Source organism: Barbus barbus, assembly GCF_936440315.1.
Source record: "Barbus barbus genome assembly, chromosome: 13".
Taxonomy (NCBI): Eukaryota; Metazoa; Chordata; class Actinopteri; order Cypriniformes; family Cyprinidae; genus Barbus; species Barbus barbus.
The window spans coordinates 30,061,406-30,076,200 of record NC_136741.1 but is presented as its reverse complement, the minus strand read 5'-3'; the positions used below and the strand labels follow the sequence as shown (position 1 = coordinate 30,076,200).

The window sequence follows — 14,795 nt, the reverse complement described above, 5'->3', positions numbered from 1 at the left end:
GCTAAATGTATAACTGAAATAAAGCTAAATGGAAATTGTTTGTTTGGGAGAAAAAAAGTAATAAAGAAATTCAAAACATAGCCGTTTTATTGAAGTAAATGCACAAACATTTTCAGGAAACAGTGAAGAACATTCACATAGTTTTCTATGAATAAGATAAATCATTTATGTTGTTATTTGTGACCCTGGAGCACAAAAGCAGTCATAAGCAGCACGGAATACATGTCTGGGTCAAAATGACCGATTTATGCCAAAAATCATTCGGATATTAAGTAGCTAGAGACATTTTGTAAAATTCATAACGTAAATATAGCAAAACTTAATTTTTGATTAGTAATATGCATTGCTAAGAACTTCATTTGAACAACTTTAAAGGTGATTTTCTCCATATTTTGATTTTATTTATTTTTTCATCCTCAGATTCCAGATTTTCTAATAGTTGCATCTCAGACAAATATTGTCCAATCATAACAAACCATACATCAATGGAAACATTATTTATTCAGCTTTTAGCTGATCAATAAATCTCAATTTCCAAAAATGGACCCTTATGACTGGTTTTGTGCTCCAGGTTACATTGCATTTCCCAGCAGACTGACTGAATGAACGCCTCTCTACAAATGGCCGCGCGGCTTTGACGCGTTCCACTGCGGAGCCGCGCATGCGCATTAACCGCGTCCGAGTGCCCGATACAAGATGGCGGAGTCGGTGGGGAGGGAGAGGCGGAGGCGGGTCCGAACCGAATAGCGCAAAGCCAATTGAGGACTCCGATCAAACCTCTCCAAGGTAAGGGATTCAGCCATCGAAGAGCAGCACTAGACCTATAGGCGTGTGGCGGAATGCACGGGGCACAATAATATCCCCGCGGGTGCTGCAAACGCGCGCAATGCACGCAGTAAACAGACCTTATGCTGCGCAGTGAGCGCGGCGTCTAGTGTGAGAGACCGCGCGCCATTTTGTCGACCGTTTCTACGAAGCAAAGTGGCGCCTAAAAGTTCTGTTAGTAACGGTCGGAGATTGACGGGGTTTAAACTCAATAAATGAGCGGTTTGACACACTGGTGATGGCCCTATGTATCCCCGTCCTTTCTGTGCTCAAATGAAGCCGGTTGCTCCGTCACTTGGTGGTATTTTACCCGCTGTCTCCTGCACATCGGCGGGCGCTGCCGGAGCTCTTTGTTGGATGTTTTCTCCTCCTTCTTCGGGTTTGTTTTCGGGGTTTGGCTCGATCTGGGGCGGGCGGCGGATCAGGCGCATGCGTGCCCTTCTTTCGCTCATTTGCGCGCTTATTAACGACGATAAACGCAGTAAAGAATAAATAAAAGATGTGTGATGCCTGAGTTTACCAAACAATAACCCCCGGTAATACTGTGTTAGAAGCGCATTACCCTCCGATACCATCACCGTACCATAGCACTTTTTGTAAGGTTTATTTGTGGAAAAACGGGTCTTTTCTGAGATTTAACGATACATTATTTTTGTCGTAATATCATTACCTCAGATTTACCACAGTATTACCATGCTAAGTTCCTCAGAGTACCATGAAGTAGACTGGATACATATTTACATAAACATGCTTTTACCATAACACTGAATATTTACCTTATGTTTGCTGAATTATAACCTTTTAGCATATTATTTTCTGGAAATCCCATTCAAAATAATACCACAGTAATCATACCATAATACAATACAATTATATTGTTGCTACTCTAAAATTAAAATAAAATCGTAAACTCCGTTATTGTACAAAGCTTTAGAGTTCATGTTAGTTTTAATTGTGTGACTATTGTCTAATAATACTGTGATTCTTTGAAATAAATTATGGTACAGTATAATTACCATATTTATAAATATTGCTTTAGTTTTTGGTAACGTTAGGTCATCATGGCTCAGTTTTATGTGTGCAATAATGTTTCGAAACACTTTTTAACTTTATTAGTGAATGCTTAACAAATGGAGGATGCAAAGTTTCACTTTCATTATGTTATTTTCCTGGGAAGTTTTTCTTTCACATTCACCTCAAGGCATATTTCACCCCAAAATAGACATTTTGTCATTATTTTCTTACCTCTTACTAAACTATTTAATTGATTACAGTTGTCCGCTTCAGTCTCTATTTTATTTGTATGTCCATAATTTAATTGGCTTCTGGGATTAAGACGTTTAATCCAATTTAATCAGTTTGTATTTGTTTTAGGGGCGCTGAGACCCCAGTACTCTGGAAAAAATAAGAAATAACAATTCAAATTATTTAATATGTTCTTGAGACCAGTTCATACCTATATTATTGAACGTTTAATCTTCTGTTCTATCACAATCTGGTTTGCATTTATTCCTATTTTCTTTTTTATACATGGCCTCCGGGACCCCAAACACCACATTTAGGCTTAAACTGGCCGCTCTATGTAGCGCTCTCAGAATTACAACGCTTGCATTTTGTAAAGATGAAATATTTTCTGTCTTAAGACAGGACAAATGAGGAGCTATGACGAGTGAAAACCACGGAACAATAAAGGCAGACTCGGCAATGGTCATGTCGCCCACCGGGTCCACGTCACAGGCGGCTCCTTTATCACCCTCAACCAGCAAACCCATGCAAGAGCTGCCAGGTGTGTATCTCTCAGGCTTTAAATGACTGATGGACTCTGTTTGGGGCTGCTGTGTCCTGTGCATCTGATTTTTAGCTTCACTTTCAGATGAGCTGATTCAGGCGGGATGGTCTAAGTGTTGGAGTAAGAGGGAGAATCGGCCGTATTACTTCAATCGATTCACTAATCAGTCTCTGTGGGAGATGCCTGTCCTGGGCCAGCATGATGTCATTGTAAGTTAATTAATTAAATCTCTTTATTGTGGATGTAACATTTAGGGGGGAAACTTTAACAGTGTTTATTGGTATACAGTTTTTTTTGTTTATTTTAGATATTGGTTATACAGTTTTATTTTATATATATATATATATATATATATATATATATATATATATATATATATATGTGTATATTTTCAAGTTTCAATTATTACATCATGTTTTTTGCGTTTTTTGATATACAATACTGTATCTGTGTTATTTTAGTATTTTTTTTATGTAGTTTTTCCCCCAGTTTCACAGACAAGGCTTAAGCCTAGTCCAAGACTAAAATATAAATCTGAGCTGTTTCAAGAAACTTGCACTGACTGCTCTTAAAACATGTCAGTGCCTTTTGTTTAGTCCTAAGATGCACACCAGTAATGCTTTTTTCTAACGCATGTTTATAAAAATGACTTAAATGTCCTAATTAAACTATGGCCTAATCCTGGTTTAGGCTAAGCCCTGTCTATGCCGGGCCTTATAGTGTTAAAATTTTGAATTAGCTTTGAAATATTTGAAGCTTTTCATTTTAATTTTAGTAATTGTGTTGTCATATGTGCTGTTTAATTTTTAAATACAGTACTTAATCAGTGTGTTTTTAGTATTAAATATATAACTATAGTATTAATTAATATTTTATATATAATTGTAGTATATTTTTATGTTTGTTTTATTAGTTTTTCTAATTTTACTAGCTTAAACATTTACTCCCGGTTTTCACAGACCAGGCTTAAGGCTAGTCCCAGACTAAAACGCATGTTTGAGCTGTCTCAACTAAAAATATCTTGCTCTGACATATCTTATACTATAGGGCCTTTCGCACTGCTTTAGTTCCAGAACTAAAAGTACGGTACTAAAGTACTGGGAACTATTTCCCAGTACCATTTAAAGGGTTGGATTCGCACTGACAGTGGGTACCAAGAAGTGACGTAAGCCGGTCGACAGTGATGTCATTTGTACGCGGCGTTCAACAACGTAAACAAAGCACAGCGTTAACAGCAGGAGGATTGAGGATGCTGTGATCGGAGCTGTGGTTTTGTTGTGTCTCGCTGGTTTCACAATAATGGACATGGAATTTCGACGTAAACGTCAAGCGATTGAAAGGAGGACTAAAGAATCTCCAACGACAATTTGCAGTGCTACATTTCATTGAGGCTGATAGAAGCACAAAACCCCGTAGATGAAGTCTTCAGGTAAATGCCGTCTATAAATGCTCTCAGTGTGATATAATGTTTACACAGTATATGTTTACAAGGTGTTTTAAATCATGGCGGGTGAGGGCGTTTTCGTACGTTTACATTACGGATAGTTCCTAGAACTGTTTTAGACCCTACTCTGAAGTAGGAGCTTTAATTTACCTAAAAACCGTTCCTAGTTCCCGCGGTGCGAAAAGGCCCTTATGATCCGTCTCAAGATGCACACCTGTAACGTTTTCTTCTAAGGCTTTTTTATAAATGCTGCTTAAATATCTTAATTTAACTAAGGCTTAGTTTAATCTAATATTTATATTCTCCTTATTATAGCAACTTTTGTAAGTCGCTTGGGATAAAAGCATCCACTAAATGCATAAAAGTAAAAAACAAAATCCACAGGGAACTAATAGTTTTGGTTAACAATAACAACACTGTCCTGTTTTTGCCATTGTTTTAGTCGGATCCTCTGGGCTTGAACGCGGCTCCAGCCTCTGGCGAGGCGATGACCGACACCGGTCTGGGCAACGGACAGCGTAAAAGACATCCATCGGAAGACGTTCAAGCAGGCCCTAACAGTTTCAAGAGGCCAAAGGTCCATTTTCTTCCTATTAGCTTTTTTTATTTATTTACCCTTTATTTAACCAGGCAAGTCAATTAAGAACTGGTTCTTATTTTCATTAACAGCCTGGCAGGAGAATCTCCTGAGAAACATACATTACGATACATAAAGCACATAAAAAAGAATAAGATCTTAGTTAAAACATAAGCATTTGATATGCTTATTTGATACTTCCAAAACAATATCTATTTATCAATAACTTTAGGCATATTTAAGTGAATAACGTCTGTTTGATTTCAGGTTGAGATTCCAGTCACTCCAACCACTCCCACTATCCCGATTTCTCCCAGCACGCCAGGAGCCAAACCCTGGGTCAGCACCACAGATGATAAACAAGGCCAGACCAGCACGCCTGCACCGGCTCCATACCGGCCCTCTGTGTGAGTATGGACACCCTTTACACCAGTGTTAATTTCGTTGACGACGACGAAAAATATTCATCAACAAACCTTTTTTCTGTGACTAAGACGAGACGTTGACGAGCTAAAACTAATATCTGGTGATAAAAACTATGACGAAATTTATGCCGCGTCTTCATTAACAAGACGAGACGGGACTAAAATGTTATTTGAGGACTACCGGACATTCAAAATACATCCTATAGGCTAAGATAACTGTGTTGTCTTTCAAAATGTGCGTCTCTGTCATTGGATAAGGTGCGTTTGCATATCTAGTCTCAGTATGGCAGCCGCAGTGGACGGATAGGCTACCAAAACGCGAACTATAGCGATCTGAAACAATGGCCTCAGCACCCGAAGGGTTAGGGAGTGGGTGACCAGACGTCCCGTTTTTCCCGGGAGTCACAATTCATTGTCGATTAACTTAGTCAATGAAGGTGCGATAGGTGGAAACGCGCTGATAGAAGTGCTCTCTCTCGCGCACGCTCCACTTCTTCAGTTCTCATACAGCGCGCGATCAGTTCTCAGCGCTCAAATACACACACAGCAGTCCACATGTCTCTCATGTAGAGCATCTCACGGAAATACAGTCCGTTATGGTTTAAGTGAGCTTAAACAGGTGGCTGAAAACTGAATGTATGTCAGTAGGCTATTACATACATACCTTCCGTCTTAAATGGACAGCATTCCTAATTATCTGGCATAAATGTTAACCAACAAAAGATGTTAAATAAATGTATACTTGTTAAGTAAACCTACTGTATCTGAAAAATGAGTTTAATTTATATCTCTACCAAAAAATGAAAATTTATTCCAGTTTTTCCAAATTCAATCCTTGATTCAAATTTCTCATAACTAAGCTTAATTGATTTGGTCTAAAGAGAGAAGTATTAATGACTATTTTTGTTAGAATACTACATATAAAATAGCTACCAAAATAAATGTTGGTAACTGCAGTTTGACTAAAAGTTGACAAAAATGCAATGACTTTTCGTCGATTAAAACTAGACTAAAACTATGAAAGACTCAAATGACTAAGACTATTAAGCTTTTTCGTCTCAAGATAAAGACTGACTAAATCAAAAATGCCTGCCAAAATTAACACTGGTTTACACCTCATTTATCAGTAGCATTGACTAAAAGTGAAAGTGAAAAGTGATTTCCGGTATTCTGACTGCGGTTCAGCTCTCTAAACATGACGTGTCTGAACTGGTCTTTGCGTTTCAGAGTGTACTGGGACCTGGACATTCAGACCAACGCTGTGATCCGCGAGCGAGCCCCGGCGGACCACCTGCCTCCACACCCTGAGATCGAGTTGCAGAGAGCTCAGCTCACCACCAAGCTGCGGCAGCACTACCACGAGCTGTGCTCTCAGCGTGAGGGTATGAGCACACCGCTGCTTTCACATCTGACTGAATATATGCCCATAAAAAAGCTTTACATTCTACATGCCAGAGATTATAAATATTAACGTCCCTAACAAAAACACTGTATATTTTTTGTCTTTTTTGAACTGTCTGTTTTCTACTTTTATGCTGCTGGAAATGTAGTGAAGTTAGTAGCTTTGTTACTTACTGTTTTATAATCCCACTAATTCCAATCTGGGTTAGTGTTAATGGTTTATGAGTGCATTGCAAAGTTAATGTAAGGAAACTGGAGCTCAGTTGTTGTTTTTTAAAGAAATTAAGACACTTATTCAGTAAGCTAAAAGTGACATTTCAAGTTATACAAGATTTGTTTCAAACAAATGCTGTTCTTTTGAGCTTTCTATTCATCAAAGAATTAAATAACAGTAAATGTATCCACAGAAATATGAAGCAGTGCGACTGTTTTCAACATTAATAATAATAACTGTTTCTTGAGCAGCAAATCTAATGATGCTGAAAATTCAGATTTGATCACAGGAATCAATTACATTTTTAATATATTCAAATACAAAACACTTAAATTGTAATATTTCACAAAATTGATGTTTTTACTGTATTTTTGATTAAATAAATGCTGGTGAGCAGAAGATTCTTCTTTCAAAAACATTAGAAAGCTCTTACTGACCTCAAACTTTTAAATGCTATAAATATAATTTATAGATTATTGTTTAGAAACAATTGACTGTCTGTTTTCAGGCATAGAGCCCCCGCGGGAATCCTTCAACCGCTGGCTTTTAGAGAGAAAGGTGGTGGATAAAGGTCTGGATCCGCTCTTACCCAGCGAATGCGACCCGGTCATTTCCCCATCCATGTTCAGAGAGATCATGAACGACATCCCCATCAGGTACTACAACATCCGTGTTCAACGCTTCTCACTGTTTTTGTGTTGTATAATTGTATAATGGTAATGCTTTAATAATTTTCCAACAAATTTCAGGCTCTCTCGTATCAAATACAAGGAAGAGGCCAGGAAACTCTTGTTTAAATATGCAGAGGCGGCCAAGAAAATGATTGACTCCAGGTAATTATTGATGTCAGTTACTAAAACTCTTTGAGATGAACAGGAATGCTGTATTAAAGTAATATTTCCCGGTTGCACAGAAATGCAACTCCTGACAGTCGGAAGGTGGTGAAGTGGAACGTCGAGGACACGATGAACTGGCTGAGACGAGACCATTCTGCCAGCAAGGAGGACTACATGGTACATTCTCACTAGTTTTGCCCTGAGCTGCCTACCTAGACAACATTTCAAGGCATCATATGCATGACCATAATGTGATCTTTCATCAGGATCGACTCGAGCACTTACGGAAGCAGTGTGGGCCTCACGTGACTGCCGTGGCGAAGGACTCTGTCGAGGGCATCTGTTCAAAGATATACCACATTTCTGCAGAATATGTGCGCAGGATCCGCCAGGTTCACCTAACTCTGCTTAAAGAGTGCAACATCTCAGGTAGGAGCTGGAGATGTTTGTGAACTGGAAAACGGACAGTGAGGGTTTTATTGTGGACAAAAATCGACCAGCTCCAAAGATAGGATGATTTTTTTGGCCCTTCATTGCAGGTTTGACTTGAGCGCCTTTGTGATTTATTCTTGTTGCTTTAAAGTGGACGGGACAGAGTCGACAAAGGTGCAGGACCGGTTGGTGTATTGTTATCCTGCCAGACTGTCCATCCCGTCTCCTCCTCAGCCGCGTGTTGAGCTGCACTTCGAGAACGACGTTGCTTGTCTGCGGTATAAAGGGGAAATGGTGAAGGTCAACCGCGGTCATTTCAACAAACTGGTGTGTATATGCTGAGACTAGCTCAAAATGGGGCTGTGACGATAAATCGAAGCAGAATCAATTCGTGGATCGATTCTGAGATCTTCTGCATGCATTGCGATTCTCTCTGGAATCGATTCTGAGCTTAGATTTTAACAGCAGATGGCGCTCTAATCTACTTTTTATCTGCACAGTCAAATTCTCATGAAGAGTGCTGAAAATCTCAGAATCGATGCTGAATCATTTCTCGATTTGCAATGCATTGATTTATTTTCCCAGCCCTAGCACAGAACTGATTAAGGTTGGATACTTTGGATTCATATCTTGTTACGTTTATTTCTCTGGCACAAACAGGAACTCTTATATCGGTACAGCTGTATTGACGACCTTAAGTTTGAAAAGTTCCTGTCTCGTGTGTGGTGCCTTATCAAAAGATACCAGGTAATACTCAAATTACAGACATTGGTAACCAATCAGGAAGCCGAATGCTGCATCAGCGTCTGTCTCCGCCCTCTTGTGAATCACAGGTGATGTTTGGCTCCGGTGTGAACGAGGGGTCTGGTCTGCAGGGGGCACTGCCTGTTCCCGTCTTTGAGGCTCTCAACAAACAGTTTGGAGTGACATTCGAGTGCTTCGCTTCTCCTCTAAACTGTTATTTCAAGCAGTTCTGCTCCGCTTTTCCAGACATTGACGGCTTCTTTGGATCTCGAGGGTATGTAAATGTGTTCTTGGTCATTAATGTTATTTTTCCGGTTTGAAAAGGCAACGAAAAGTGATGTTCCAACAGCTTTTGAGGATTAACTTATTTCAGAATGATGCTTGTTTATTGAAAATTGTGTATTATAAAATAAATTTATATAAAAATGTATTAATTTTATTAAAAATTATAAAACCATTCTCGCTTTTTTTTTTTCTGACTTTTGTAATTTTTCAATTACTGTTAATTTGCTATATTGTATCACCCATCTCTGTCCTCACAGGCCATTTCTCAGCTTCTCTCCCGCCAGCGGCTCATTTGAGGCGAACCCTCCTTTCTGTGAGGAACTCATGGATACCATGGTGACACACTTTGAGGTGTGTTAACTCTTAACGTCATCCCAAAGTCGTTAGATCAGAATATATTACATATACATTCCCATGCTGATTCTCATTGTCTCTCCGTCTTTCTCAGGATCTTCTGGAACACTCCAGCGAGCCGCTGTCCTTCATCATCTTTGTGCCAGAGTGGCGTGACCCGCCGACCCCTGCCCTGACACGGATGGAGGCAAGCCGCTTCCGCAGGCACCAGATGATCGTGTCTGCTTTCGAGCACGAGTACCGCAGCGGCTCGCAGCATATCTGCAAAAGGTCAGACATTTGCTGGTCTGTTTCCTTGTTCTTGTAGCTTTAGTTCCTTGTTCACTGCACAAATCTTACCAGAAGTGCTTTTAAACTGCAATCGCCACCAGTTTTGTGAAGTTTGAAGGAAGTTAATTCAGAAATGAAAATTTGCTGAAAATGTGCTCACCCTCAGGCCATCCAAGATGTGGATGAGTTTGTTTCTTCATTAGATTTGGAGAAATGTAGCATTGCATCACTTGCTCACCAATGGATGCTCTGCAGTGAATGGGTGCCGTCAGAATGAGAGTCCAAACAGCTGATAAAAACATCACACCACTCCAGTCCATCTATTAACGTCTTGTTTATGAGAAACAAACACATCAAGGCGTTTTTAACTTTAAATCTTTGCTTCCGGCTAAATATGAGTTCTGCAGTGAAAAAGTCATCTCATCTGAATCAGTAGAGAAATATGCACAGATCAAGCACTGTTTACATGTGAAAACAGTTCTAAACAAAAATGTGGGAGGAAAACTGGGGATTGATTTTGTCATTGGATGAAGTGTTATTATTGATTATGATTATGGTATTTTAGCCGGAAACAATAGTTTGAAGTTAAAAGGGTTACTCCACCCCAAAATGAAAATGTTATCATTAATCACTTACCCCCATGTCGTTCCAAACCCAAAAGCTTCGTTCATCTTCGGAACACAATTTCAGATATTTTAGATGAAAGCCGGGAGGCTTGTGACTGTCTCATTGACTGCCAAGTAAATAACACCGTCAAGGCCCAGAAAAGTATGAAAGACATTGTCAAAATAATCCATTTGCCATCAGTGGTTCAATCTGAATGTTATGAAGCAATGAGAACACATTTTGTAGGCAAAGAAACCAAAAATAATGACTTTATTCAACAATTTGCCTCCTCTGTGTCACCGTATCGCCATTTTGAAAAATATCCACTGAATGCAAACAGTGTACGCTGCTCTGTGTCAGCCGCACCACACAGATACGCTGTTTTTGTTAAATCAAAGCGTAAATGAACGTAGAATGCATACCAATGTCGTGCAAGTCTTTTTTTTGTGTGGAGTAAGCCGTTATTATGAGAAAGTTTCTCATTATGAGAAACAAAGTCATTATTCTGAGAAACGAAGTCATTATTACGAGAAAGTTTCTCAGTATAACGAGATACTAAGTCATAATTATGAGAAAGTATCTCATTATTATGACTTACAGAATTATATTTTTTCTTAAGGTGGCGGGAACGAGCTTCCATAGATTATTATATATATTTTTTTTAAACCGTAGATATGCAAATGTTTATGGTATGGTAACAGTGTACGTTCAAACCGTGATAGACCGTCATACTGGTATATCGTTACAACCCTATTGGCAGTGTTATATTACTTGGTAGTCTAATGGGACAGTCACAAGCCTCCTGGTTTTCATCCAAAATATCTTAAATTGTGTTTCGAAGACGAACAAATAAAAGCTTTTATGGGTTTGGAACAACATGGGGTAAGTGATTAATGACAATTTTTATTCTGGGGTTAAGAAACCCTTTAAAAACATCTTGATGAGTTTGTCTCTTACAAATATGCAGCTTTTGGCTTCACAAGATTGGGATGTTTTTATCAGCTGTTTGGACTCTCCTTCTGACGGCACCTATTCACTGCAGAGCATCCATTGGTGAGCAATGCTACATTTCTCCAAATCTAATGAAGAAACAAACTCATCTACATCTAGGATTAACTGAGGGTGAGTACATTTTCAGCAAATTTTCATTTTTGGGTTTATTACTCCTTTAATAAAGGAATAAATACAAAACTCATCTATGTTTTGAATGGCCTGAGGGTTTCATTTTTGGTGAACTATTCCTTTAACTGTGGACTCCCTATGCCGTGACTCATGTTTCTCCTCTGTGTCTCTCAGAGAAGAGATGTACTACAAGTCTGTCCATGGAACGGCAGTCATTTTCCTCCAAAACAACGCTGGCTTTAGCAAATGGGAGCCCACCACAGAGAGAATCCAAGAGTTCCTGGCGGCGTATAAGGCCTGCGGCCGTCCATTGCCCTCACCTGGTCCTCCTTCCACCAGTACAGGAGACAAAGACTCCAAACCGGTCCAGGAGCAGAGCTCGGCTAGAAGTCAAGACAACAGCAGTCCTGTTGACAAGACTGCACCGGACACAACAAACATTTAGACCGCGGCGCTGGGCGTGTGGCCACGTGTATGTATGTTCATGGGAAAGAGTCTATGATTGTATGAGAGGTTTAATACTGCGCTGTTGGGTTTAGGTGGGCACTGGGCATGTCAATGTTCACGCGAGAAGAAGAAAAACCCATATTTGTTTACTTTCTTCCTCCTCTATTATTTAATATAATTCGTTTTAGGTTTTTGAGTTATGTTATCATAATTGTTGATTTTATATCAGTGTATTGATAGTTTGGTCACATTTTTGTTGTCTTCTTTTAAGAGATGATAAATGTAGTCATGTATATCTAATTCTTTTTTCATTTTTGTTGGCCTTTTTAGGGTGAATCTCGTTGAAATGTCATATTTCGCACCAAGATCGAAAGAAAAATATTTTTCATAAAAAAGCAGAAAGCCTTTTTAAAAGTTTTTCATTAGCATCAACAATCATGCAAGTTTTTCCATTTTCATTTGAGTTTTTGTAGTTTTCATTATTCTAAATGGTTAAACTTTCATTGCATTATTTTCATTTGTTATACAGTATTTACTGTATTACAGTGCAAAGGTTACTATTACAATTATATTTATAAAAAATAAAGTCAGCCTAAACTAAATTAAACACAATGCAACATGTTAGCACTGGGGTTTTACTACCTAAATATATTTTGCATTACAGTGGTAAATTTTTATTTTTATTTTGCATTACGGTGTATATAAAAATAGTATAAAATTACAAAAACATAACAGTTTTTAAATAGGCTTCATATTCTTATAAGCAAAATAAAATAGCATATTTCTTTGTTGATTTTGGGTTGAAATAAGACAGGCTTTGTGATATTCACTCTTTAACTCTGTGCTTTTCTCACTTGGCAGGATTACGAAGCTGTCAATGAGTTGATGCACCGAAGCTTGTATATTGTTGTTTTAGATGATTCAGAAGACGATCGGCGATCAGGCAGCTATGTTTAAATGCCTTCACCCTGACATGCATTAGCGCTTCTCGAAGCATTCGTCAGTTCTTGTTAAACCCATAGGCGTTCCGTTCAGAGGTGAGAGGTCATGTTTGGTTGCTTCAAGTCAGAATATATACTGTATGTAAAAACAAAAGGTCGGTAAAGAAGCAGAAACAAATATTTATACTCTAGTTTCCATCTGCAGTGAAAGCCAGTCTTTTATTTCTAAAATATTGTACAGAACACAATAGCAAATCTGAAATTGTTGAACCGTAAGGACTTTCTACCTTTATTGCGTTCTTGGTTTCTGTACAGTACAAGCCTGTCCTAATGTGGCATTCTGGGTCACATCAGTTGTAGCATTTAGGTCTAGCAAGTGGAAAAAGAAAAGTCAAAATTCGTATTAGTTATGAAAGCATTATTCCAACTGTTTGTGGTGTTTTATTGAGAATGAATTAGCTTGTTAATATGGCGTACGCCCCTCGTTTTTTTTTTTTTCTCCAGTGAGTCTACCTCTCATTTCGGGTGTTTCATAACTGAGAGCAACGACAGACACCTGGAAATTCAAACGAAGCCGTAAATGAGTGGCTTATTCTCTCTTTAAAAACGGCATTGGCGTCCAGTTATCAGAATTGGTTGCTATTGCCTTGGTTTCACCGTTTCGTGTATGTGAAAAGTGCTTTAAAAGATGATTTTTTTTTATTCTAATCAGAAATTTGTTTACATGATATTGGTTTAAATTGTATCACTGGGCAGCGTTTTGAATGTACGTTTTTAAAAAAAGGAAAAGAGAAGTTATTGATGGATTTGTTACTACAATTGGACTTCAAATGTTGCGATTAACACTACAATGATGGATCTTTATTCTTTTGACATGCATATGAGTATGTAGAAATTCATATGGTATCACTTTATTAAGCCCAATCACTTCCATCTTTAAGAAAGTATAGGTTTGTTTGGTTGTTTTTATTCCGTGGACTACATTGTCTTGCAGCCAAACTTGGGAAATGGCTTTTATATTCAGTTTAAAAGCATTCCAGTGGTTTGGCGTGTAATGTAATCCAGTTTGCCATTTATGAAATCCAATATTTAAGCATTGGGCACTTGTTGGATTTTTTAATCCCAGAGTGGATCACCAGCAAAACTGTAGATGTTGTACAGAACATGGCTATGAAGTTTGTCGTTTTCCTACACGGCTCTTGTGCGTTTATTTGGAAAGAAAACAAAAGATCACCATGCTTTTGTTTAATTAAACGTTTTGGTTCTAAATAACTGTTTATGAATTATAGGATTTATGAAATAGTTGTTTTAAACTAAACCAAAGTGTTATTAAAAGAGGAATTTATCTTGTATCTTAAAGTAGAATCGTGTATGATTAAGTGTAACCAGCAAAAACATCCATTTATTCATAACTTTATTTTTATAACTCTTTTTTTTGTTCTTTGTTTTCTTACAAAGGTATGTTTGGGTTTTTATTTTGCATGACCTGATATTTTTCATTACAAAAACACACAAATTGTACAGATCTGTATTGTTTAATTAGTCGTACGCGTTGCCACACTAGGCTTTTAACTGATTTGTATTTATCAGTCATGTTGATTGATTTATATTTGGTTTGTTGATTCAGTGTCCTCTAAAATGCCATGAATGTCTGTAATCTTATTCTGATAAAGACAAGGATTCAGTGAATGTAAATATGTCTGTGCTTATACGAGTTTTCTTCTACCTGTATATTATCAGTGTTGTGGCATTTCCCATCACCTAAAGTGGTATAAAGATTTTCCTCTGAATCAGAAAAGCTCAGTAAAATATTGAAATCATGCACTCATCTCTGGCATTTTAATTTGATTTGCATATTAGAAGTGTCATCAGAAACATTGTACAGTAACACTAACAAAAATATTACCATTGTTAATAGCAGGTTTTGTTTACCTGGTATAATTTACAGTAATGCATGCAGGTGACGTCCTTCAATCGAATATCCTTGGTAAGAAGTATAGTATTTTAAATATATATTCATATTTCATATATTTGGAATATTCCATCTGCGGGACAAATATTTATCTGAACGTAAAACTCTAAC

General features: G+C 38.0%; 1 protein-coding gene across 2 annotated transcripts; it reads left to right on the top strand.

Annotated features, from left to right (window-relative positions):
- The first annotated feature begins 688 nt into the window (after positions 1–688).
- LOC306879169 (mRNA (2'-O-methyladenosine-N(6)-)-methyltransferase-like) lies at positions 689–14,539 on the top strand. Of its 2 annotated transcripts, none has more exons than XM_079431964.1 (16): positions 689–786; positions 2,469–2,611; positions 2,699–2,823; positions 4,501–4,635; positions 4,903–5,042; positions 6,288–6,442; positions 7,184–7,331; positions 7,425–7,508; positions 7,589–7,688; positions 7,778–7,940; positions 8,095–8,270; positions 8,604–8,690; positions 8,777–8,961; positions 9,230–9,323; positions 9,421–9,596; positions 11,499–14,539. In XM_079431964.1, exons 2-16 carry the CDS (start codon positions 2,488–2,490, stop codon positions 11,767–11,769), a joined length of 2,163 nt encoding a protein of 720 aa, XP_079288090.1. In that variant the 5' UTR covers positions 689–786; positions 2,469–2,487; the 3' UTR covers positions 11,770–14,539. The 2 variants fall into 2 exon arrangements, with proteins under 2 accessions (XP_079288090.1, XP_079288091.1); XM_079431965.1 differs by having other exon boundaries at positions 784–1,204.
- Positions 14,540–14,795: the final 256 nt, after the last annotated feature.